This window comes from Schistocerca piceifrons, chromosome 5, assembly GCF_021461385.2.
Source record: "Schistocerca piceifrons isolate TAMUIC-IGC-003096 chromosome 5, iqSchPice1.1, whole genome shotgun sequence".
Taxonomy (NCBI): Eukaryota; Metazoa; Arthropoda; class Insecta; order Orthoptera; family Acrididae; genus Schistocerca; species Schistocerca piceifrons.
Genome location: NC_060142.1, coordinates 274,230,862 through 274,255,081, shown reverse-complemented (window position 1 = coordinate 274,255,081; position 24,220 = coordinate 274,230,862). Strand labels below are relative to the sequence as shown.

The following is a 24,220-nucleotide window of genomic DNA, read 5'->3' as shown; positions in this document are numbered from 1 at the left end:
CAGTTTGTTGCGAAAGCTTGAATTTTGTGTGTATGTTTGTGTTCGTTTGTGTGTCTGTCGACCTGCCAGCACTTTCATTTGGTAAGTCACATCATCTTTGTTTTTAGATATATTTTTTCTACGTGGAATGTTTCCCTCTATTATTATTTATATATATATATAATGGAAGGAAACATTCCACGTGGGAAAAATTATATATATATATATTATATATAAATACAAAGATGAGGTGACTTACCGAACAAAAACGCTGGCAGGTCGATAGACACACAAACAAACACAAACATACACACAAAATTCAAGCTTTCGCAACAAATTGTTGCCTCATCAGGAAAGAGGGAAGGAGAGGGGAAGACGAAAGGAAGTGGGTTTTAAAGGAGAGGGTAAGGAGTCATTCCAATCCCGGGAGCGGAAAGACTTACCTTAGGGGGAAAAAAGGACAGGTATACACTCGCACACACGCACATATCCATCCACACATACAGACACAAGCAGACATCTAAGGTAAGTCTTTCCGCTCCCGGGATTGGAATGACTCCTTACCCTCTCCTTTAAAACCCACTTCCTTTCGTCTTCCCCTCTCCTTCCCTCTTTCCTGATGAGGCAACAATTTGTTGCGAAAGCCTGAATTTTGTGTGTATGTTTGTGTTTGTTTGTGTGTCTATCGACCTGCCAGCGTTTTTGTTCGATATATATATATATATATATATATATATATATATATATATATATATATATATATATATATATATATATATATATATATATATATATATATATATATATATAAAATGGAAGGAAACATTCCACGTGGGAAAAATTATATATAAATACAAAGATGAGGTGACTTACCGAACAAAAACACTGGCAGGTCGATAGACCACAAACAAACACAGTTAACAGTTAGTGTGTATGTTTGTGTTTGTTTGTGGTCTATCGACCTGCCAGCGTTTTTGTTCGGTAAGTCACCTCATCTTTGTATTTATATATAATATATATATATATATATGTATATATAATACAAAATGACAATATTCCACAACTTAGATCGAAATTTTCATCATAATTTTACTTATTAAGCAATCAGTGTCTTTCCACTGTAAGAGATCTCTCTTAACTTCATGTAAAACTTTGAATTCCAGCAGAAACAAATTAATCTATGAAGCACTAAGTATCTTCTGTACACAACCTAACAGTGCAAACAAATTTACAGTGCCCAAAGTCTATTCTTGGATGCCATAAATGCCCTTCATCGGTACTTAGAACGATACTGTCCAGTCGCATTAATGTGATCACTTGTCAAAAGCTTGCCTAACCACCCTGCCAGACATGCAGGAAGAGTGTCAGTGAAGTACTGGCAGATACTGACAGGGATGTGGAGCTACGCTGACTCCAATACCAGGGTCAGCTGCACTAGGTTTCTTGGTTGAGGAACCATGGTGTGTTCGATCCAATGGAGTTGTTCCCAAAGATTGTCAATCTGAACAATTTGGTGGTTAGGGGAGTATCGCGAATTCATCATGGAGCTCTTTGAACGACACATTCTCCTGCTGGTAGATGCCACTGTACTGAGGAAACACAAACCACATGTTTGGGTACACAGTCCCCAAGAATAGATGCATACTTGTATTGATCCCTTGTGCCTTCCAAAATGACAATATCACCCACAGAATGATATGACAACAAGCCCTCGACCATAATGCTCCCTCCTCTGGCCTGGGCCCTACTGATGATTGTTGCAGAATGTTTGCTTCCAAATATTTCACACAGTATACACCAACAGCCATCTTTCCAATGGAGCATAAAACATGATTCGTCTGAAAAAGCCACATGTGCCACTCATTGGACATCCACCTGCAGTATTTGCATGAGAATTCCAACCTTTGTTGCTGATGAACAGCAATCAGCAAGGTTGCATGAAACAGGCACCTGCTGTGGAAACACATACGCAGCAACATGGATATATTGCTGGTCAGATGAACAGTTGTGTCAGCCATCTGTGGCCCACACCACAGCTGTATAGGCACTAGTTAGGATAGCGCCATTTTGCCACACTCAGCACACTTTAACCATGGCAGCACATGAACTTAGCAGTTTATGAAATGCCCATCCTTGGCCCAAAAGCCCATGATCATAACCTTGTTGAGATAAATAGCTATTTCCACATTACAATAACTGCACTGCTTTCTGAGTCCATCCAGCACATTTTATATACCCTCCACTGCTAGTGCTGCCAACTGCTGCTTGGGAGTGGTTACCCCAAGTTGACATCAAACATAGGTGGTGGTCGCATTAATGTGACTAGACTGTGTATATGTACAAAAGAATGATATGTTTGTTGTTAAGAAGGCATCTACTAAATTACTGATGAAATAATTAAGGATGCATCCACTTATATATTGGGGATCTTGTGTGATTTCCAGCAAAATGGCATCCACAATCAGCCATTAGAAGTGCATATACTCAATTACCTGAGAAAATTGTCTTGCAATCCAGCTCAATAAAAGTATTGCCACCAATGTTGTACTGACTGACACCTACACTTATAAATGAAATGAGAATAGTCAGGAATGAACACACTTTTTCCCAATAACCTCCGATTACCATGTCAAAGTGAAATAACTATCATTATTTATACGAATGCAGTAACTACACGAGAGAGTAAAAAAATTATTGATGCCTGACTGCCATTGTAAGAACTGAGGGACACGAAGGGGAGGTGGTGGTTGAGAAGGGAGTGACAGGATTGTAGCATCTCCCCAATATTGTTCAACATACACATTGAGCAAGCCATAAAGGAAGCCAAGGTGAAGATAGGAAAGAGAATTGAAGTTCAGGAAGAATAAATAAGAATGTTAAGGTTTGCTGATAACATTGTAATTCTATCAGAAATAGCAAATGATTTGGAGCAGCAGTTGAACACAATTTGTAGTGTCTTGAAAAGAAATTATAAGACAAATATCAAAATAATAATACAAAGGTAATGGAATGCAGTTGAATTTAATCAGGCAATGCTGAGGGTATTAGATTAGGAAATGAGACACTAAAAGTAGTTACTGTGTTTCGCTATTTGGGCAGCAAAATAACTAGTGACAGATGAGAGAGGAAGATGAAAGAAAGACAAATTTGTTAACATCTAATATTAATTTAAGTGTCAGGTAGCCTTTCCTGATGTTATTTGTATGGAATGCACCCTTGTATGGAACTGATATGTGGACAATAGTCAGTTCAGACACAAAAAGAACAGATTTTCAAAATATGATGCTACAGAAAAATGCTAAAGATTACATGTGTAAATCTAATAACTAATGAGAAGGTCCTGAATAAGACTGGAGAGAAGAGAAGTTTAAGACACAGGTTGATTAAAAGAAAGGACCGATTAATAGAACACAAACTAAGCTATCATGGAATGGTCGATCTGGATTCATGGCATACCAAGACATGTTCACTGCTCCTCTGTACTGCATGGAACAATCAACAATAGTAACACCTGAAAAGTAGCTACTATTGTAAAGTAAACTATAATTTATAAAGGAAACTGAATATGCAGCCTTTTAGCAAATGTAATTCAGGTACTGGTTGTTCACAACATGTACACAAAAAGAGATACAAGTCACACAAAGGATTTGAAATTCTCACATTTAATGTGATGAAATGAGTTATGAAATTAAATATACCATAATTTTTCTGTAACATAATACTTGCATATAACAAACAAATAATTACAAATTTTATGAGGCAATTTTCTCACGCTCGCTCTCTCTCTCTCTCTCTCTCTCTCTCTCTCTCTCTCTCTCTCTCTCTCTCTCGCGCCCACACACACACACACACACACACACACACACACACACACACACACTCTATCTCTTATTTATTCATCGAGTCATGGTAAAAAAAATTACAACTCAGAAAATAAGTCTCCTATTGAGTTATTCCTGGAATACTGTAAGCGACATTAATACTTAAAAAAACTGACAGATAACTAAATGATTCATAAAATAGCTTCATTAAGACTGTTTAACATTTCAAGCACTTTGTAACAACTGATAACAGTTACATTTTAAATTGCAGTACAGTCAATGAGGAATGTTGAAAAATATTTACAGTGTTATAGTCTCTTTAAATACAAAACAGGCAAAAGTTTGATCTAATTATCAATTAGAATAAATATACATACAGGAGTGTGATTTTTAATCCCATTCTTATCTGTACATCATTACATCAGGACTTTGGTACATACACATATAGGCATCACATAACAAGCGTTTTGCATGTTCAGGTAGAAGGCGATCGTCTTTTATTTCTTGAAGTGAACGTGTCCCTTCATCAGACAACCAGTATGGAAGTTTTGGACAAAGAACCATTTCAGGAATATTATACCCATTTTGTTCACCTGCAAGAAAATGGTAGCATACACAAATAAAAACAAAGAACAAATAAGACTCGGAGCTGTTTTCTCCAACTGCAAAAAGTGCACAGACACTACACAGGTTCATTCATTCACCATCCTTAGTGAAAGAAATATGACAGCAAGCACAGGTATATAGAGTAATTACTGGCCTATATTTGTATTCTCATCAGTAAGTTCTGGTTAAAACTAAATGTTTCAAACTATTTACGGAGTCAAAAGAGAACAATTTCTACTTGGCAACAAAAGCAGACAGGATCTAAAATACAAACTAGCAATACCAAGAGCAACATTTCTGAAAAAGAGAAAATTGTTAACAAAGAACACAAATTTAATGTTAGGAACTCTTTTCTGGAGGTATTTTCCTTCAGTGTAACTTTTTACAAAAGTGAAATGTGGGTGATAGTTTAAATATTTAGATAATAGAATTTTCTAAAATGTGGTGTTACAGAGGACAGTTTAAGATTAGATGGATAGATCGAATAAATAATGGGGAGCTACTGAATCAAACTGTGGATAAAATAAATTTATGGACAACTTGTCTGAAAGAAGAAATCAGCTGATAGAACACATCCTGAAGCATCAAGGAATTGTGAGTTTGGTAATGGAGGAAAGCATGTGGTGTAAAAACCTCTCAGGGAGAGACCAATATTTGACTACAAGCAATTTCAAACATAGCAAGTTGTGTGGCTGTACAGAGATGAAGCGGCTTGCGCAGAATGGACTAGTGTGGAGAGCTGCACTAAACCAGTCTTCAGACTGAAGACCACACCAATTGCTTGATGCTATCTGCCAGAGAATGACGCCCCCCCCCCCCCCCACCCCCCTTTCTGCTGAGGTAAATTTTTTTTTGACATTGTGGCTTGTGAAGTCAATGCTACATTATCAATAGTGCCACCATAATGATGACATGTCTTTTGGTTTAATTTATGTTCTGCTTCACCTTACATTAAGCTGAATGCCAACTTCATGAACCATTCAGCACACCACTTTACTTCTGCACGCATGCAAATCATATTTTTGTGCTGAAGGAATTGGGGGAGGGAGGCTGGCAGTGCTTTCATATCAATCTTGGTGCGATAAGCTCACGTAAGCTACCTCCCACAAAACCTAGGGTCTAACTTCCAAAAAATTTTATCAATGTCAAGCATAATTCCAAAAAACTAACTTACAATATGCGAAAATTTAGGTTCAACAGAAAAAAGGAACAATTAGCACCCAGAAAAAAATCAGACATAGGTTAAAAACTTGCTCTCGATCCTCAACTGTTAAAAAATGATAAATTCAAAAGAATTATATTACACTCTGAAGATAAAATTGTGACAAACCCATTTTTGTAAACTATTTTGTTTCCTTAACTCTTAAGGAAACTGATGCCATCTCCTTTTGTGATGATGAAGCACACAAGCACTTGTTTTACTATTCTACTTTACTAACAGCTTGGCCTACAGCTGAGTAATCGCACAAGACAGGGTGCTGCAGTGCCTGCATGTACTTCATCTCCCTGCGATCTTAGTTTTTTTTTTGCCAATAGATTTTTATTTACTTTCGGATTTAGCTGTGATCAACTATTTGGTGTTGCAGATTCTATAAACAGTAATATATTTTCACACTAGGTATTTGAAATGGTTAAAAAAAGTTGTGACTTCCTGTATGAGCATCTGCAATACAGGTTGGTATAAATGACATAGAAATTCATTAGCAATCGTACAATATACTTGAGTTCATATAGTTCATCTACAGTGATTGCCATTGACCGAAAAGCATACATCACTGGGGGTAGGGGTGGGGACATGACCACTGTCTCTGACTGCTAGGTCTGGCGCCAGCAGCCAGAGACAGTGGTTACGTGTGTGTAAACTGTGTTCATGTGTATGTTGGCTATTTCCGAAGGAGGCCTTCTGGCTGAAAGCTCGCATGTTTGGTAGTTTTTTTGTTGTACCTGTCTACAACTCAACATCTCACTAAATGTTGAGTAACAATATATCATTTTTCATAATATTATCATTATTCCATCCTGAATTATCCACTGTTTCATTTCAACATAACTAGTTTAAAATCTAGAACCATTGTCAGACACAAATGAGAATTTCTCACAGAAATTTCACATTTTTGTCCCATAATATAAGACAGACATGGACATGTTTGTATGGGTGCACAACAGCAAGGTCTTTAGTGCCCAGGCGAAAACTAACTGACACGAGTGTAGTAAAATACACAAAACAGGAAGATAAAACAGCATGTAAAACACAGGTAACAAAAATAGGAAAACTGAGGGTACCCGCAAAAAGCCAGAGAAGAAAGTGGCCGCCAGTTGAGCCTACACAGAGCCGCATGCCTGGTCCTGACTGCAGAGTGGCATTTGGCACTCCACCAAAGGACAGGTTGCCTCTACTGTTCTCCGTGGACTGTGGAATGGATGCTGCAGCAGCGTGGTGGATCATTTTGGTAATATGATCCACCTATGCCTCGACATACGCTTAATGTTCGAACTGGGCCAACACTATAAAGTGTCCCGTCAGCTTTACCGAGCACCGATCGCGGTGGTTTCATTTTTGGTTCCACCCCATCTGGTAGGTGAATCCAGATCGCAAAGTGATCACTTCTATGCAAGTCATCAACCACTTCCCATTGAGGAGAGTGAGCAAGAGCTAGAGAGCAAACTGAGAGATCAGTGGTAGAGAATGACCCAGCTGCTGTGCAGAAGTAAGTGCTCTGTCCCGCATGTAGCAAGTATGCACATGACGACACGAGAAGCCTCTCAGTGGCTCTACCCTTGGGGCAGGTAGTTGCAGAGCCCCAAAGCACATTGTGTGCATTAAACTCATCACAGAGGATGAAAGGGGGGGGGGGCTGTGTAATAAGGTCAGTTAGGGATTCTTCATCAAGTGCATCATGTGGGGCAAGTAAAGGGAACATATTGTCAATGGATGACACACGTACACTGATACATTAACTCCTCGTAAAGTCGTCGTAAGTGAGGGCGGCGAGGAGTGGTAGCCGATGCTGATGAAAATAACTACGCCTCCTCTAGCCCTCTCACCACTCATGTCGTCCTTTTAGTGGTGGACATAGTTTCGTAGCTCAGGGGTCTACGACTGATGGAAATGAGACTCTTGGAGACACAGACACAGTGGTCTACCCTGAGATAAGAGACAGAGTTTCTACACATGAATCCCACACCCCTGCAAGTTCCATATAGGATGGGAGCCATTTCATCAATGTGGTTTTAATTTACCCCATCTTTGCACTGTGGAGGTGAAGCACTTGTAGAGCATGGGGGAGTGAAGGGGCTGCCTGGATCCAAGGCCTCTAACTCCATGAGGTCCTCCACATCAGTCAGACATGAAAGAATGATGTCTGACGGAGCTCAGGACAGCTTTTGACCCAAATGTTGTGAACCTTTCCCTGCACCCTGTCCCTTGAGGAGGAGGGAGAAAGGTGGCATTGGGAGGCACTCCATTTATTGTGTGCCTTCTTGACATTCACTACGGAACTGTTGGTGGTCTTTTCTGTGGCGGCTGCTTTATCCTTACTCATTTTGCCTTGGCTTGTACAGGTGCAAGTAAAGGTGCTGGGGATGGATGGTTGTACACTGGACGACATCTGCGTCAAAGTGCTGACCTTAGGAACAGGTTTCTGTGCGATGGAAGTATAAGAAATGGTAAACACAAGAGATTTCATCAGCTTATATTCCTTTTTGGCTTCTGCATAGGAGATTTAATTTCTGGATTTTTCACTCCTCTGCAATAACAGGGCTGTCTCAGCTCCAGGCTGTGTGGTTCCTAGAGCAGTTAACGCACACTGCTGGAGGTGGACAGTCAATCCCAGCTTCATGGGCTGCCATTCCATATTTCCCACAGGTCGCTTCATCCCCACAACTCAGCATTGTGTGACCAAAATGCTGGAAATTTGTAGACCGCATAAGGTTAGGTACATAAGATCTAACCATAAGTCGGAGGAAGCCTGCCATGATGTGGTCAGGCAATGTTGAAGAATTAAAGGTCACAATGAAGATGGTGGTCTTCTCAATTTCTCCATTATTCATACACATCCTTTGCTCTACGTTCACTATCCCTGGTAATGCCCTTTACTGTTTAATCTTGGCTATGTCAATGTCCATAATGTCATGGCATGTGAGCATAACCTTGCTAGAATTAAGGAAGTTGTGCAGTTCAACAGTTACATCACATTCACCCAATTTTTCGGTCTTTGTAAGTAGTTCCGCCTGTTTTTCCCTGTTAAGTCTTGACTAGTAGGGAACTGTTCTGCAGCAGTTTAATAGACTTCAGGCTTCCAGCAAGTCCTTCCAAGCCTTTATGGATATAGAAAGAGGACACTTTTTCAAACGTCACTTCCTTCCTGTTAATGACCAAAAATACATTTTGATTTATGAATCCTTGAGCCCTGTTACTATAATTCAACTAACGCAGGTTACCAGGAGGGCTAGCCTCCCTCATTTGTTTGGAGGATCGGGTGTGAATACTCCCAGGTGGAACACCCTTCCCACAGGGAGGAGGAGGAGATGATTTCAAGAGTTCCATCTCGGTCCCACAAGCAGCTAGGAAAAAACAAGCCCACTCAGACAGAGCCCTGCATACCTGAGTAAGCCTTATAAGAGGGTTGGAACTTAAATAGTGGCAACAATTTATTCACAACCGATACAAAAGAGTTACATGTTTGCACCTGTTACTGTCCTTCAAAGCAGTCACCAGAATTGTGTAGAACCCATTGCCAGTGACGTGGAAGGCGTAGTATACTGTTAGCAGAGCCTGTTCTGTTGATGGGGTGAATGGACCGCTCTAAAGTGATTCTCGTGTATTGGTCATTGAAAATTAGCTGTCGACAGGGTATCCTCCCAATTTCCAACATACCTCACAACACCACTTCCGACATTGCTCTGTGTTACACCTAACAGCGTGAAGTGAGCCATCATGTTTGTGTGTCACCTGATGTATGGACAGTCGTGCAGCCAGGCCATAGAGTACACAATCATACTCCACAGTCAGGGCTCAGGAGGCAAGGGGTGACAGAGCAGATCACGCATGTGCTGAACACATGAAATTGGGCTGTGTGGCGGGCTGCCTATACTGTGTGTGGCTGCCCATATGTGAGCTGAAGGAAAGCTTGCAGGTATGTGTGTCCAGTGGGATAGCTTTGCAACAGCCTGCTGTAGAGGTGTTTCATTACTGTGCCATCCTGTTCTTTGATACACCAGTCAAATTACTGGCTGGCTGTTGCAAAGCTATCCCACTGGACACACATACCTCAAGCTCCCCTTCAGCTCACACATGGGCAGACACAGACAGTGTAGGCAGCCCACCACACAGCATAATTTAATGTGTTCAGCATATGCATGATCTGCTCTGTCACTCCTTGCCTCCTGAGCTTTGCCTGTGGAGTATGATTGTGTACGCTATGGCCTGGCTGCACCTGTCCATACGTCAGGCGACACACAAACATGACGACTCACTTCACAAACGCTGTTAGGTGTAACACAGAACAATGTTGGAAGCGGTGTTGTGAGGTATGACGGAAATGGGAGATGCCCTGTCGATAGCCAATTTTCAGTGACCAATGACAAGGTGCGGCAGATTATTTGTTTTATAGCGCTTAATTTAAGCTCATTCACACTCTAACCACAACCTCGCGATAGGTAATATACCTGAGAAAACGGCCATCAACAATTGCTTTGTTCACGACATTTAAGGCTAACCTCCAAGAGCAAACTAAAGACAAAGGTTTCATAATGTGTTTGTTTTCACAGCAATTTTCTGCAGCAAAAGTTCAGTTTTAGCGGTAAAAGCAAACCGTAAGTTCTCGCTGTCACTGTTTACCTGAAAGTATCCTCACACTCGCTACACGGGGTGCCGCGTTATGAACCGCTGAGCACGCCTGGCTGGCACTTGATTGTATATTATAGGCAACATGAATGGATTCCAATCGAAAAAAGAATGATATGAAGATTTGGGATCCAAATACATCAAGAAAGAAAGCCGGACAAGAAATTGGAAGCGAACTAATTGTTGTGGCAGTTTGGCAACGGCGAAAGGTTCAGGTGTGACACTGAGCACTGTGTTTGGAAGAAAACAGCTGTAACGTGTGAAGTGTCAACTATCACGTGATTTTAATCGGTCTATAGTTGTTTATATAACAACTTATATGGGTTTTATTTTGCTCCTAGTATTTATAATATTGTGGCAATAAGGAGTTTATTTTTCTCCTAGTATTTATAATATTGTAGCAAAAATTAGGTACACACACATTCCATATCCTATAAATTTGCGTCAATGAGTAAATATATCCCCCCCTTTCCCCCAGCATGACTTCAGGCATCATCTTATTCTGGCCAAGTCCATGTGAAATCAACCGATGGTCTGGTTATTTACATGTAAAAGATTTTTCAGAATTTGATAATTTTTGTACATTGGTGGTAGTAGTTGTTTGCTTTGAAAAGTCCAAAATTAATTTTTTTGCACCTTTTGTTTTTGAGTTATTAACTTCTTAAGTGTCCAAAGCTGCATGGCTTTGTCACTTTCTGAAACCCATAGCCATGTCTCAAGAACTATTTGACTTACAGATCTACAATGCATATCATTTTACTCAGTTCCTTATGAGCTTTAAAAAATGTACTACTTTAATATACTCATAAAAATGCTTATTTATACACATTTTGTTAATGTGTGAAAGTATTCCCGTGGGAACATATTAAAAGATATCTTATTTTACTGATAAGTTCAGTAGCCAGCACGCAGTATGTAGGACTTCAGACTTTTTACTAAGTTGCAATGGAAAACTTAAATGGCAAAATCCCAAAAAAGGGTTTTATTTTTCTTTTTTTTCTTTTTTTTTAAGTGACTTCCAATTTATACAGCATTAGAATGTTAACTTTGAAAATACTTTAACAAACACCGTAACACATGTTCTATACCTTCACTTCACAAATAAATTACTATTATTAAGTAACTATTGGTGTAGCTGCTTTATTTAACAATTTTTTTGTTTGAATGCCTTGCAATTAGAAACTTTTTACTTGTGTTCAACAAGAAAAACATTACTGTAACTAAATTACAATCTTATTAGTCTAAGATTATAAACTGCAGTCTCCTTGTAAACGACACAACCTAGACCTCTCAAGCACGACATGTAATAGTTATAACAACAGATTCTTTTCCAACATAATTTGTGAAACTCATGTCTTTATCTGAAGGTCTCTATATCAGTGGTTGTCAAACTTTTTTGATCAAAAACCAATACTGACATCATGGGGCAGCAACTTGGGCCGCATATCTACCTATCTTATTATTAACTCAGCTAAACAGGTGTACAAAAATGTTTGGTGAAATGGAGTGAAACGTTGGGAAGGTCAAGTGACGCTGGCAAACGGGAAACCAGAAAAAGCTGCACAGCTTGTGGTACATTTCCAGTGCCGGAGGTCAAGCGGAAAGGGCATAGAGGTCGTTGCCGCCTCTTTTTACTTTGACACCACCTGGCAGGATCCGCCGTCTGGCCTTTAAAAGCGCAGATGGCGTTTTGCGACAAAACTGAGGAAAGAAGTTAGTACTGCTTCATCACTGTTGTGGTCATTTGGCATCTTGCGAGGGACAGAGGCATTCTCTACACTACTTAGTGCTTAGCAGTGTCTACTCACGTTGCTCCCTATTGTCTTCTAATCACCTTCGATCACCACCTCAATATAGGTCTTTTCTGATCTAGTCGAGTGCAGGAAGAAAATTCGTTAACAGATCATCTTCATAAATTGGTATGTTATGAACTCCTGACAGACTAGCTATAGTAAAGGGGAGAAAAGTATGTCACCTGCTCCCAAGTACTGATCTTTAAAAGTCAACACCATTCGGAACACTTCCTATGGATTTTCCCTCGATTCTTACAAGTTAGTGGCGCGTTCCATCAATAATGCTCGAATTCAGTATGGTGTTGGCCCACCCTTAGCCTTGATGACAGCATCCACTCTCACAGGCATACATTCAATCAGATGCTGGAAGATTTCTTGGGGAAAGGCAGCCCATTCTTCACGGAGTGCTGCACCGAGGAGAGGTATCAATGCGGGTCTGTGACGCCTGGCACGAAGTAGGCATGCCAAAACATCCCAAAGGTATTCTATAGGATGCAGGTCAGGACTCTGTGCAGGCCAGTACATTACATTGTCATGTAACCACTCCACCACAGGCCGTGCATTATGAACAGGTGCTCGATCGTGTTGAAAGATGCAATTGCTATCCCCAAATTGATCTTCAACAGTGGTAAACAAGAAGATGCTTAAAACATCAATGAAAGCCTCTGCTGTGAGTGTGCCACGCAAAACAACACAGGATGCAAGCCCCCTCCATCAAAAACACGACCACACCATAAAGCCACCACCTCCGAATTTTACTGTTGGCACTAAATACGCTGGCAGATGACGTCCACCGGACTGTCGTCATACCCACACCCTGTCGTTGGATTGCCACATTGTATATCGTGATAAGTCACATCACACAACGTTTTTCCACTGTTCAATTGTCCAATGCTTACACTCCTTATACAAAGCAAGGCTTCATTTGGCATTTACTTTCATGATGTGTGGCTTATGAGCAGCTGCCCGACCACGAAATCCAAGTTTTCTCACCTCCCTCCTAACTGTCAAAGTACTTGCAGTGGATCCTGATGCAGTTTGAAATTGCTGTGTGATGGTCTGGATAGATGTCTGCCTATTACACTTTACGAGCCTCTTCAACTGTCGGCAGTCTGTGTCAGTTAACAGATGGGGTCGGTCTGCACGCTTTTGTGTTGTACGTGTCCCTTCACGTTTCCACTTCACTATCAGATCGCAAACAGGGATGTTTAGGAGTGTGGAAATCTGAAGTACAGACGTATCACACAAGTGACACCCAGTCACCTGACCACATTCAAAGGTAGTGAGTTCCGCGGAGTGCCCTATTCTGCTCTCTCACAATGTATAATGCATACCAAGGTTGTTTGTTGCAGCAGGTAGAAACACAGTGCTCTTAATATGAAAAACATACGTTTTTAGGGGTGTCCGGATATTTTTGATCACATAGTGTAGCAGAGATGCTGAATCGCAGATATGCACAACAAAAAGATTTTACACTTAAAGCTTTCGGTCAATGGCCTTAGTCAACAATACACACACACACACACACACACACACACACACACACACACACACACACACTCAAATCTCACACACGACTACAGTCTCAGGCAACTGAAACCACATGCGAGCAGCAGCACCAGTGCATGATGGGTGTGGCGACTGGGTAGGGGAAAGGAGGAGGCTGAGGTGGGATAGTATGGTGGGGATGGCGGACAGTGAACTGCTGTCTGCTGTAGGTTGGGCGACAGGCAAGGGAGAGGTGGCGATGGGCGGGGGAGGGGGGGGGGGGAGGTAGGGGAAAGGAGAGAATAGAGAGAAATAAATAAAAAATACAATAAAATAAATAAAGAAAGACTGGGTGTGGTGGTGGAATAATGGCTGTTTAGTGCTGGAATGGGAGCAGGGAAGGGGTGGATGGGTGAGGACAGCAACTAACGAACGTTGTGGCCAGGAGGGTTACAAGAACATAGGACGTATTTGCAGGAAAAGTTCCCAGCTGTGCAATTCAGAAAAGCCGGTGTTGGAGGGAAGGACCCGTATAGCACAGACAGTGAAGCAGTCATTGAAACGAAGGATATCATCTTTGGCAGCGTGTTCCGCAAACAGGGTGGTCCACTTGTTTCTTGGCCACAGTTAGTCACTGGCCATTCATGCGGGCAGATGACTTGTTAGTTTTCATGTCTACATAGAATGCAGCACAGTGGTTGCAGCTTAGCTTATTTTTCTTCTACCCATTCTGTTATACTACAACAGCCTTAATTTAATTTCATATTCCTTCCGACAAATATGCACCATATTTTAAGGTGATCGTCTCTATAATGTACATCATCATGGATCTATGTTACATCTGTGCCAAATTTTATGCCTTATCAGCTGATCGTTAAAAGTCGCACATGCCTGTGAATTGTCTGTACTGGAAGACAAACAATAAAATATTCTCTCTCATACACACTGTTTAACTCTGCAGTGGCCTCACTTCTTACCCCATTACCCTTGTAGTAAGCAGCCAACTTTACTTAACTCATGCCGAATTCATCAATGTCAGTTAAAATTAAGCACACTTTAAAATATTACTGTCTCCCGATAGTTGTTTATTGCTTAGCAGAAAAACTACACTCTTAACTATCTCAATGTCAGTTAATGTTTTTGAATTAGGTTGTTAGTTGTTATAGTATGATTCACAAATGACAGCGGTTCATGTGGATCGGGCCACAAATGGGAATTGCATTGTTCACGGTCACAAGCAACAGCTGTGGTATGTGCATACCCATCCTTTGTGCTTGAAGAAAGCACATATTCTGCAAATTATGTCTCTTGCTGGCTTATGTAGAATTTGTCACTATCACAATCAGCTATGACAACTCTCAACAAATGGAGTAAAAATTCATTAAATAACTCACTTCAGTCACATTTAACTTTCTCATTATTATAACAGATACAAAATTAACTTTCTCATTATTATAACACTTACAAAAGAGCACTCCATACACTACTGAATGCTCATTAGCTGTTGGAGAACGCGTGATGTAGTTGCACAGAACAAACCTAAATTCTACCATCATCAGTCCTCGACCACCATTGTCCTTGACTCCAATTATATAGGCTTATTATTATATACAGTGCATCAGAAAAGTTCGGTGAATGATCTCAGGAAACACAGGAAGCAATAGTCACAAACAAAAGTACACTACTGTCCATTAAAATTGATACACCAAGAAGAAATGCAGATGATAAACGGGTATTCATTGGACAAATATATTATACTAGAACTGACATGTGATTACATTTTCACGCAATTTGGGTGCATAGATCCTGAGAAATCAGTATGCAGAACAACCACCTCTGGTCGTAATAACGGCCTTGATACGCCTGGGCATTGAGTCAAACAGAGCTTGGATGGCGTGTACAGGTACAGCTCTGCCCATGCAGCTTCAACACGATACCACAGTTCGAGTAGTGACTGGCGTATTGTGATGAGCCAGTTGCTTGGCCACCACTGACCAGACGTTTTCAGTTGGTGAGAAATCTGGAGAATGTGCTGGCCAGCGCAGCAGTCGAACATTTTCTGTATCCAGAAAGGTCCGTACAGGACCTGCAACATGTGGTCAAGCATTATCCTGCTGAAATGTAGAGTTTCACAGGGATCGAATGAAGGGTAGAGCCACGGGTCGTAACACATCTGAAATGTAACGTCCACTGTTCAAAGTGCTGTCAATGCGAACAAGAGGTGATCAGACGTGTAACCAATGGCACCCCATACCATCACGCTGGGTGATACGCCAGTATGGCAATGACGAATACGCGCTTACAATGTGCGTTCACCGCAATGTCGCCAAACACGGATGCGACCAGCATGATGCTGTATACAGAACCTGGATTCACCTGAAAAAATGACGTTTTGCCATTCGTGCACCCAGGTTCGTCGTCGAGTACACCATCGCAGGCGCTCCTGTCTGTGATGCAGCGTCAAGGGTAACCGCAGCCATAGTCTCCGAGCTGATAGTCCATGCTGCTGCAAACATCGTCTAACTGTTCGTGCAGATGGTTGCTGTCTTGCAAACGTCTCCATCTGTTGACTCATGGATTGAGACGTGCCTGCACGATCTGTTACAGCCATGTGGATAAGATGCCTGTCATCTCGACTGCTAGTGATACCAGGCCGTTAGGATCCAGCACGGCGTTCCGTATTTACCCTCCTGGACCCACCGATTCCATATTCTACTAACAGTCATTGGATCTCGACCAACGCGAGCAGCAATGTCGTGATACGATAAACTGCGAATCGCGATAGGCTACAATTCGACCTTTATCAAAGTTGGAAACGAGGCATCACAACGACGTTTCACCAGGCAGTGCTGGTCAACTGCTGTTCGTGGATGAGAAATCGATTGGAAACTTTCCTCACGTCAGCACATTGTAGGTGTCGCCACTGGCGCCAACCATGTGTGAATGCTCTGAAAAGCTAATCATCTGCATATCACAGCATCTTTTTCATGTTGGTTAAATTTTGCGTCTGTAGCACGTCATCTTTATGGTGCAGCAATTTTAATGGCCAGTAGTGTAATAATCATTAACTACAAGACACTTATGAAATCGGTTGTAAAGCTGTCGCAAACTATCAGCAAAGCTTCTTGTGGAATCACTACGAGGATGGCATTCAAGCACTGTTGATATCTGTAACATCTGTGTGCTCAATGAAAAGTGACTGTTCTTCAATTCTCTCTTTATTCTCCAGATTTGGCGTTGGTAAACTTCTTTTTCTTGCCCTGCCTTCTATTTGGCCAGGAAAAACTTACTCTTCATATACTTGCACATGACAAAGGTGTTTCAAGCAATTTCACAAGAAACATTTGCTGACAGTTTCCAACAGCTTTACAAAGGATGACAAAAGGAAGTTGTAACTAATGGTGATAACTTTGAAGGCCAGAAAGGTATTTTGCTTGTAAATCTTGTTTCCTTTATTTTCTGAGATCATTTACAGAACTTTCCGGTCGCACTTGTAAAATATGGCCGACAACTGCAGGCCCCAAGAATGACTGAACTGGGTCACAGTTTGGCAATCATTGATCTATACATTCTTCTAGTGGCAGCTGTGGGATGTAACTTTGGAATAGTCATCCTACTTGGTCTTCTTTTGTATGAGAAAATGAACTGGTCCACTAAAAGCATAAATAAAATGTTTACTACTACTTCTATAGAGCACACAATTCATCAACCTTTTGCTGTCATAAGTACCAGCAAAAAGAACAGTAATTTGTTCATAGGCATGTCATCTGCATATGGAACCACATGCATTTTATGAACATCAAAATCCTCTTGCTTCAACTTTGGCTTTGGTCATAGGAATAAGTGCCAGCCTTCTGAGTCCCTGTGACTGTGATGGCTTCATAAAACTTCCTTTCTTCTACTGCATGTTCATCATTTGCCACACAGAAAAAGTGACTGATGGGATATTTGTTTTACTCCACTCAGATAAAATCTTTAATCTTGTCATAAGTTAGTAAAGTTTTTTTCCGATTCTTATATCATGTTGTTGATTCATCACTGAAGTAATTTTTTTTTTAATGTGTCCAAGCTTTGTGTTGTGTATCAAGCTGCATAAGATGAAACGAAACTTTTGTAGGTAATAATATTTTTTCATCATTTTGATTATTAAAAACACACGTCTGCACTCAGGCTGTGGAATGCAAAGGAATCCTTTGAATTCATCTTAAAGTATAAAGGAATAATTTTCAGTAAAATCACATACAATAGCAGCTCATTCTGCAGTAGTGAAGTCTGCTTAAAAAAACTTCTCAAATTCCTCTGTTAATTTGTCACATTAATCCACTGTTTGCTGGTTATGTTTTCTATCACTTCTTCAAGTGCACAAATTAATGCAACTACAAAAAAATGTACATTAGGGCAATAAATAAATTCATTTACGAAGCATGGAGTAGGGGGCTGGGCTGCACATTATTGTGAACTTCTGCAGTTGGTTAGTTGCACATTATTTTGAACTTGGGCAATTGTGATATAGATGTAAAGCAAACTGCAGTAACAGAAAAATTTATTTCAATATCTACCCGTTGTAATAGCATCGTGAGATTATATATCACACTCATTAACAAATAATATATGATAACACATTTCTCCAACACAAAAAATTTAAGATTTTTAAATTTTGAGAATTTAAGAACTATGGTTTGTAAAAATACGAGGGCGGTTCAGAAAGTAACCTCCGATTGGTCACAGTGCGGGTTGTGGGGGGAGTAGCGACGCCATCTGTGCGTTCACGCACTCGACAGGTCAGTCGGCATCAAGCCGTGGTCGAGTGAACGTTGTACCTGCGCTAGTTTAGTTTTTGTGGCAGTTTGAAATGTGTGCTGCAATAGAAAACCCCCCCAAATGTGAAGTGCGTGCTGTCATAAGGTTTTTTACAGCCAAAGGATATTCTGCAGCAGCTATTCATCGTGAGCTTTGTGCCGTGTACGGACCAAGAGTTATGAGTGAAGGAGTTGTCCGTGAATGGGTACGTTTATTTAAAAGTGATCGAGAAAACGTTCATGATGAAGAGAGGAGTGGTAGACCATCATTGGTGACTGACGAACTCGTTCAGACAGTTGATGCAAAAGTTCGTGAAAATTGACGTTTCTCAATGTCGGAGTTGTCTACTGGTTTTCCACAGATTTCTAAGACTCTCTTGTACGAGATAGTGACAGCAAGATTGGGTTACCGTAAGTTCTGTGTACGATGGGTGCCCAAAATTCTTACCGACCACCACAAAACTCAAAGAATGGCCTCTGCATTAGACTTTCTGTCACGTTATGAGGACGAAGGAGAACCATTGTTAAACAGAATCGTGACCGCTGACGAAACCTGGATTAAGTACGTGAACCCTGAGACAAAAGAACAATCAAAGATGTGGGCACATTCAAATTCGCCTACCAAACCAAGAAAAGCCTCGCAAGATTTTTCTGCCACAAAACTGATGGCAACGGTGTTTTGGGATGCCAAAGGGGTGTTGTTGGTTGAATTCATGGAACGTGGTACGACCATTAATCAAGACGTGTACTGTGAAACAATAAAAAAGTTACGACGGGCTATACAGAACAAACGCCGTGGTGTGCTGACTTCCGGTATCGTTTTTTTGCACGATAACGCCCGCCCTCACTCTGCTCGCAGAACAACGGCCCTTCTTGAGTCCTTCAAGTGGGACGTTATCAACCATCCACCTTACAGCCCAGACCTGGCGCCAAGTGATGCATTTGAAGAAATGGCTCGGGTCACAGCAGTTTGATGACGACGAAGAGCTCAAAGATGCGGTCACAGGCTGGCTCCAGGCACAAGCGGGTGATTTTTATGCAGAAGGAATTTCAAAGCTTGTGAAGAGATACGATAAGTGCCTCAATCGCTATGGAGACTATGTAGAAAAATAGTGCAAAGATGTAGTTGTAAGATGTATATATTAAAATATTTTTATTTAACTTGGTGTATTTTTTTAAATCAACCGGAGGTTACTTTCTGAATGGCCCTCGTATATAGTTTTTATGAATATGGTCAAATAGCATATATTTTTAAGGCTCATAAGAAACTGAACAAAATGTCACAAATTTCACGTCTGTAAGGCCAAAAGTTTTTGAGATACAGCCATTTTAATGTTTCAAAACATCACAAAAATCACTTGCTTTGTGAAACTTTAAAAAAGAACCACTACACTTTAAACATTAATAACTCAAAAATGAAATTTCCATACAATTTTTAATTTTATATTTTACCTATTTTGACAGGTAGAACAAACTACTTAAAAAAAACAACCACCCTCTAAACTGTCAAAGTTCAAATTTATTTCTTTGCTAGTTGATTTCACATGGAATGTAACTCAAAATATTTTTGTATCAACATGCTTTCATCCCATATAAAAATTTTGTACCTTTCTGAAAGGCATTGCGCACCCCTCTATTGTACCAACAGAGAGAGATAGCTGTCGATGCCAAAGCAAAACTTTTCCTATAGGAAAGGTTCATACTCTAAACCAAGCTGCACCAACATTGCCCCATATGGAATGTGCACACTGTTGACACCCATCAGCTGATCTGCAGACAGGTGCAGGTGTTACAGGCTACATGCCGAACAGACATTCCGTGCATGCCCACATCACTTGGCCAACGCCGTCCACAGGCATTCGGCCTTGGCAGAAAAGCTGCGTCGGCTACGGTGCAGCTGCCTGACTGCCCGCATATCAGTTACTTGCCCACCACGACACCCATAGGCACCCGGCTGCCTTCCAGCAGACACTCGATTGCTCTATGACATTTTCCAACATGAAGTTACCCTCCGCGATTCATGAATTTAATCATGATTAGAAAAAGAAAACAGAAAACAAGCAAGTAGAACAGAACTATATTAATAAAATTTATCATGGAGACATAAAATGTATCACACACTGTACTTTGAATTGTGCCAACACTAAAATCCTTCAGTTACTTCAGAGACAAAACTTTTAAGTTTAGTTTATATGTTGTCTGTGCCTTATGTTAGCATAATTCAGAAAAATGATGGAGTGCTTGAGCTTTATGTCTACTGAAATGTAAGTTAGTTTCTATTTACAACTATGGTTACGATTATACCACTCTTTCTTGACCATAACTTAGACCTAAGGACCCCCAATGGAGTTCCTTAATGGGGCCAAAATGTATTGGATGGTTCCACAAAACAAAGAATAATAGCATTTTTATGATACAGCTGACATTTTTAATCATGAACAAATGTTGCAAAATTAAATGTATGTATATACCTTTTCTATCAGCCATTGAGTCAAAGAAACACCAAGGAGCCTCAGATCCACTACCACACTTAACAAATGCTACGTAATGAGATGTTTCAATGCAAACAACTGCAAATAGTTCCATGTAAAGCCGGGGTATATGGCAGTGGTCTTGCAAAACGGAAAACTCCACAGGCACTGACAGTCGGCGCCACGCGTGATTATTTCTTCGTTGATGGCTATGAGCCTGTAAATACACAAAAATGTTTTCAATGCACTGTTTACCAATTCAATGATAAACATAACCACACTTCAATGATAAGGATAGGAGAATAGGGAGAGAGTATCCACAGTTAATACTCTTGCAGACCCGAGTATTAAGAACAAATAACATCATTCTTTTCCATGTCATGCAGGGGACACTCAATCCAGATATTGATAAATAAATTTGTAAGTACTTTGAATTTACGAGAGACAGAATGGCTGGCCAGTATTTACCCTCAGGTGCTGAAACTCTACAACTGATACGGTTCAAAGTGAAAAACTACTCCTAACTTTTGGAACTAATAGTTTCTTCCTGAGGTAACCGACACAAAAATTAGAAAGGAGGGTAACAAACTCCATGACGAGATTAAAATTTCAACTTATTGAAAAACTTGGGATATCTGCCTTTATAGCTTTTTTAAGAAAATTATCATACATTACGTATCTCAGTCACCGGGCACACAAGCAGTATGATAACCAATTTTGACTAATTACCAAATTATTGCTAGAAGATATTCATATGCACCGCGAGGCACAAGTTTAAAACAGCAACTAAAAGGGAAAACACGATAAAAGATCGACAGGCATAGGATTAAAAAAAAACAGCATAATTAAATGTCCTTAGACAGGTTGGTCAATTTGATAAAACGAAGAACGTGAGCAGCTGCTCCTGGGTCATCCGCTAAAATGGCATCGAGAGTGCATGGCAGGCCAAGATCAAGACGCAGTGAAGTAAAATCCGGACAGGACGTTAAAATGTGGCGGACCGTCAGCAAGTGCCCACATGGGCAGAACGGCACCGGCGCAGCCATCAGCAGATGGCGATGGCTGAATCGGCAGTGTCCAATTCGTAACCGGGCCAAAACTACCTCCTCCCGCCGAGAGGGGCGTGAGGAGGACGTCCAAGCTGCGGGAAGACGTTTCAAGGCCCGAAGCTTGTTGTCCGTAAGTGCAGCCCAATCGGCATGCCACAGCGATAAAATGCGCCGACAAATGACCCTGCTACAATCTGATGAAGGGACACAACAAGAAGCTGTCTGAGGCTGGAAGACCGCAGCCTTGGCCGCGGCATCTGCAGCTTCGTTCCCAGGGATATCGACATGGCCAGGAACCCACATAAAGCTAGCCGGAGAACCGACGTCCACCAGCTGCTGAAGAGAGCGTTGGATCCGGTGCACGAAAGGGTGAACCGGATACGGATCACTGAGGCTCTGGATGGCGCTCAGGGAATCGGAGCAGATGACATAAGCAGAATGTCGGTGGCGGCAGATGTAAAGAACAGCCTGGTAGAGGGCAAAGAGCTCAGCTGTGAAGACCGAACAATGGCCATGGAGCCGGTATTTGAAACTTTGTGCCCTGACAATAAATGAACAACCGACCCCGTCATTGGTCTTAGAGCCATCTGTATAAATGAAGGTCATATTAATGAACTTCGAACGAAGTTCGACAAAACGGGAGCGGTATACCGAACCGGGGGTAACCTCCTTTGGGAGCAAGCTGAGGTCAAGGCGAACGCGAACCTGAGCCTGGAGCCAAGGTGGCGTGTGGCTCTCGCCCACTCTAAAGGTTGCAGGGAGTGAAAAATCAAGGTGTTGAAGGAGGCGACGAAAGCGAACTCCAGGGGGTAGCAGGGCAGACATACAACCCGTATTGACGATCGAGGGAGTCGTCAAAAAAGGAACGATAAGACGGGTGGTCGGGCATTGACAGTAGCCGACAGGCATACCGACAAAGCAGTATATCGCGCCGGTAGGGCAGTGGCAATTCACCGGCTTCAGCATGAAGACTCTCGACGGGACTAGTATAAAATGCTCCGATCACAAGACGTAAACCCCGATGTTGTATGGAGTTGAGACAGCGTAAGATGGATGGCCGTGCAGAGGAGTATACGAAGCTCCCATAATCCAGCTTTGAGCGGACAATCGACCGATATAGGTGAAGTAGGACGGTTTGATCCGCTCCCCACAACATACCACTGAGAACACGGAGGACATTTAGTGAATGGGTACAACGGGCAGCCAAATAAGACACATGTGGAGACCAGCTAAGTTTCCTGTCAAATGTAAGACCTAAAAATTTTGTTGTCTCCACGAATGGGAGAGCAACGGGACCGAGTCATAAGGATGGTGGGAGAAACTCTTTGTAGTGCCAGAAGTTAATACAGACTGTCTTCTCGGCAGAAAAACAGAAGCCATTGGCGACACTCCAGGAGTAAAGATGGTCAGGAAACATGTACGCTGCGCGCTGCAATAGATGGTAAAATCGTCCACGAAAAGGGAGCCTGATACATCAGCTGGGAGGCAATCCATTATTGGATTGATCGCTATGGCAAAGAGAGCGACGCTCAAAACTGAGCCCTGTGGCACCCCATTCTCCTGGCGAAAGGTGTCCGACAGGACAGAACCCACACGTACCCTGATTTGAGCAGCCAAACCAAACGAGAGTTAACCATTCGCTCCATCACCTTACAGACACAGCTGGTAAGCGAGATGGGTCGATAAGTGGAAGGCAAGTGCTTGTCCTTCCCCGGCTTAGGAATCGGTACAACAATAGACTCGCGCCAGCATGCGGGAACATGTCCCTCAATCCAGATGCGATTATAAGTACGAAGAAGGAAACCTTTACCCGCAGGAGAAAGGTTCTTCAGCATCTGAATATGAATAGAATCAGGCCCTGGAGCGGAGGACCGTGACCGGGCAAGTGCATTTTCGAGTTCCCGCATGGTGAATGGGGCTTTATAACTTTCACGATTCGAGGAGCGGAAGTTAGGTGGCCTAGCCTCCTCTGCCTGTTTTCGGGGGAGGAAGACAGGGTGGTAATGAGCAGAGCTCGAAACCTCTGCGAAAAAGCGGCCGAAGGCATTGGAGATATCCTCAGGGGCCACAAGGACATCATTCGCGACTGTCAAGCCAGAAACTGGTGAGTGGACCTTAGTGCCAGATAGACGGCGCAGGCTACCCCAGATAACAAAAGGAGTAAAACTGTTGTAGGTGCCTGTGAAAGCAGCCCAGCTGGCTTTCTTGCTTTCTTTAATAATATGACGGCACTGCGCACGTAATCGTTTATAAGTGATACAATTCGCCACTGTAGGGTGGCGTTTAAAGGTGCGTAAAGCACATCGACAAACACATAAAGCGTCTCTACATGTTGCGGTCCACCAGGGGACTGGTACGCGACGTGCAGA

The 24,220-nt window shown here is 41.7% G+C and overlaps 1 protein-coding gene across 1 annotated transcript in view; it reads right to left on the bottom strand.

Moving 5' to 3' along the window:
- Positions 1 to 4,174: 4,174 nt before the first annotated feature.
- The window catches only part of LOC124798182 (ubiquitin carboxyl-terminal hydrolase CYLD), a 107,910-nt gene continuing 87,864 nt past the window's right edge, over positions 4,175 to 24,220 (bottom strand). The window contains exons 13-14 of the mRNA XM_047261468.1: positions 20,803 to 21,019; positions 4,175 to 4,393 (exon numbers count right to left, since the gene is read on the bottom strand). Coding sequence (XP_047117424.1) covers positions 4,203 to 4,393; positions 20,803 to 21,019 — 408 coding nt within the window. The 3' untranslated portion in view covers positions 4,175 to 4,202. The remainder of the gene's footprint in view (positions 4,394 to 20,802; positions 21,020 to 24,220) is intronic.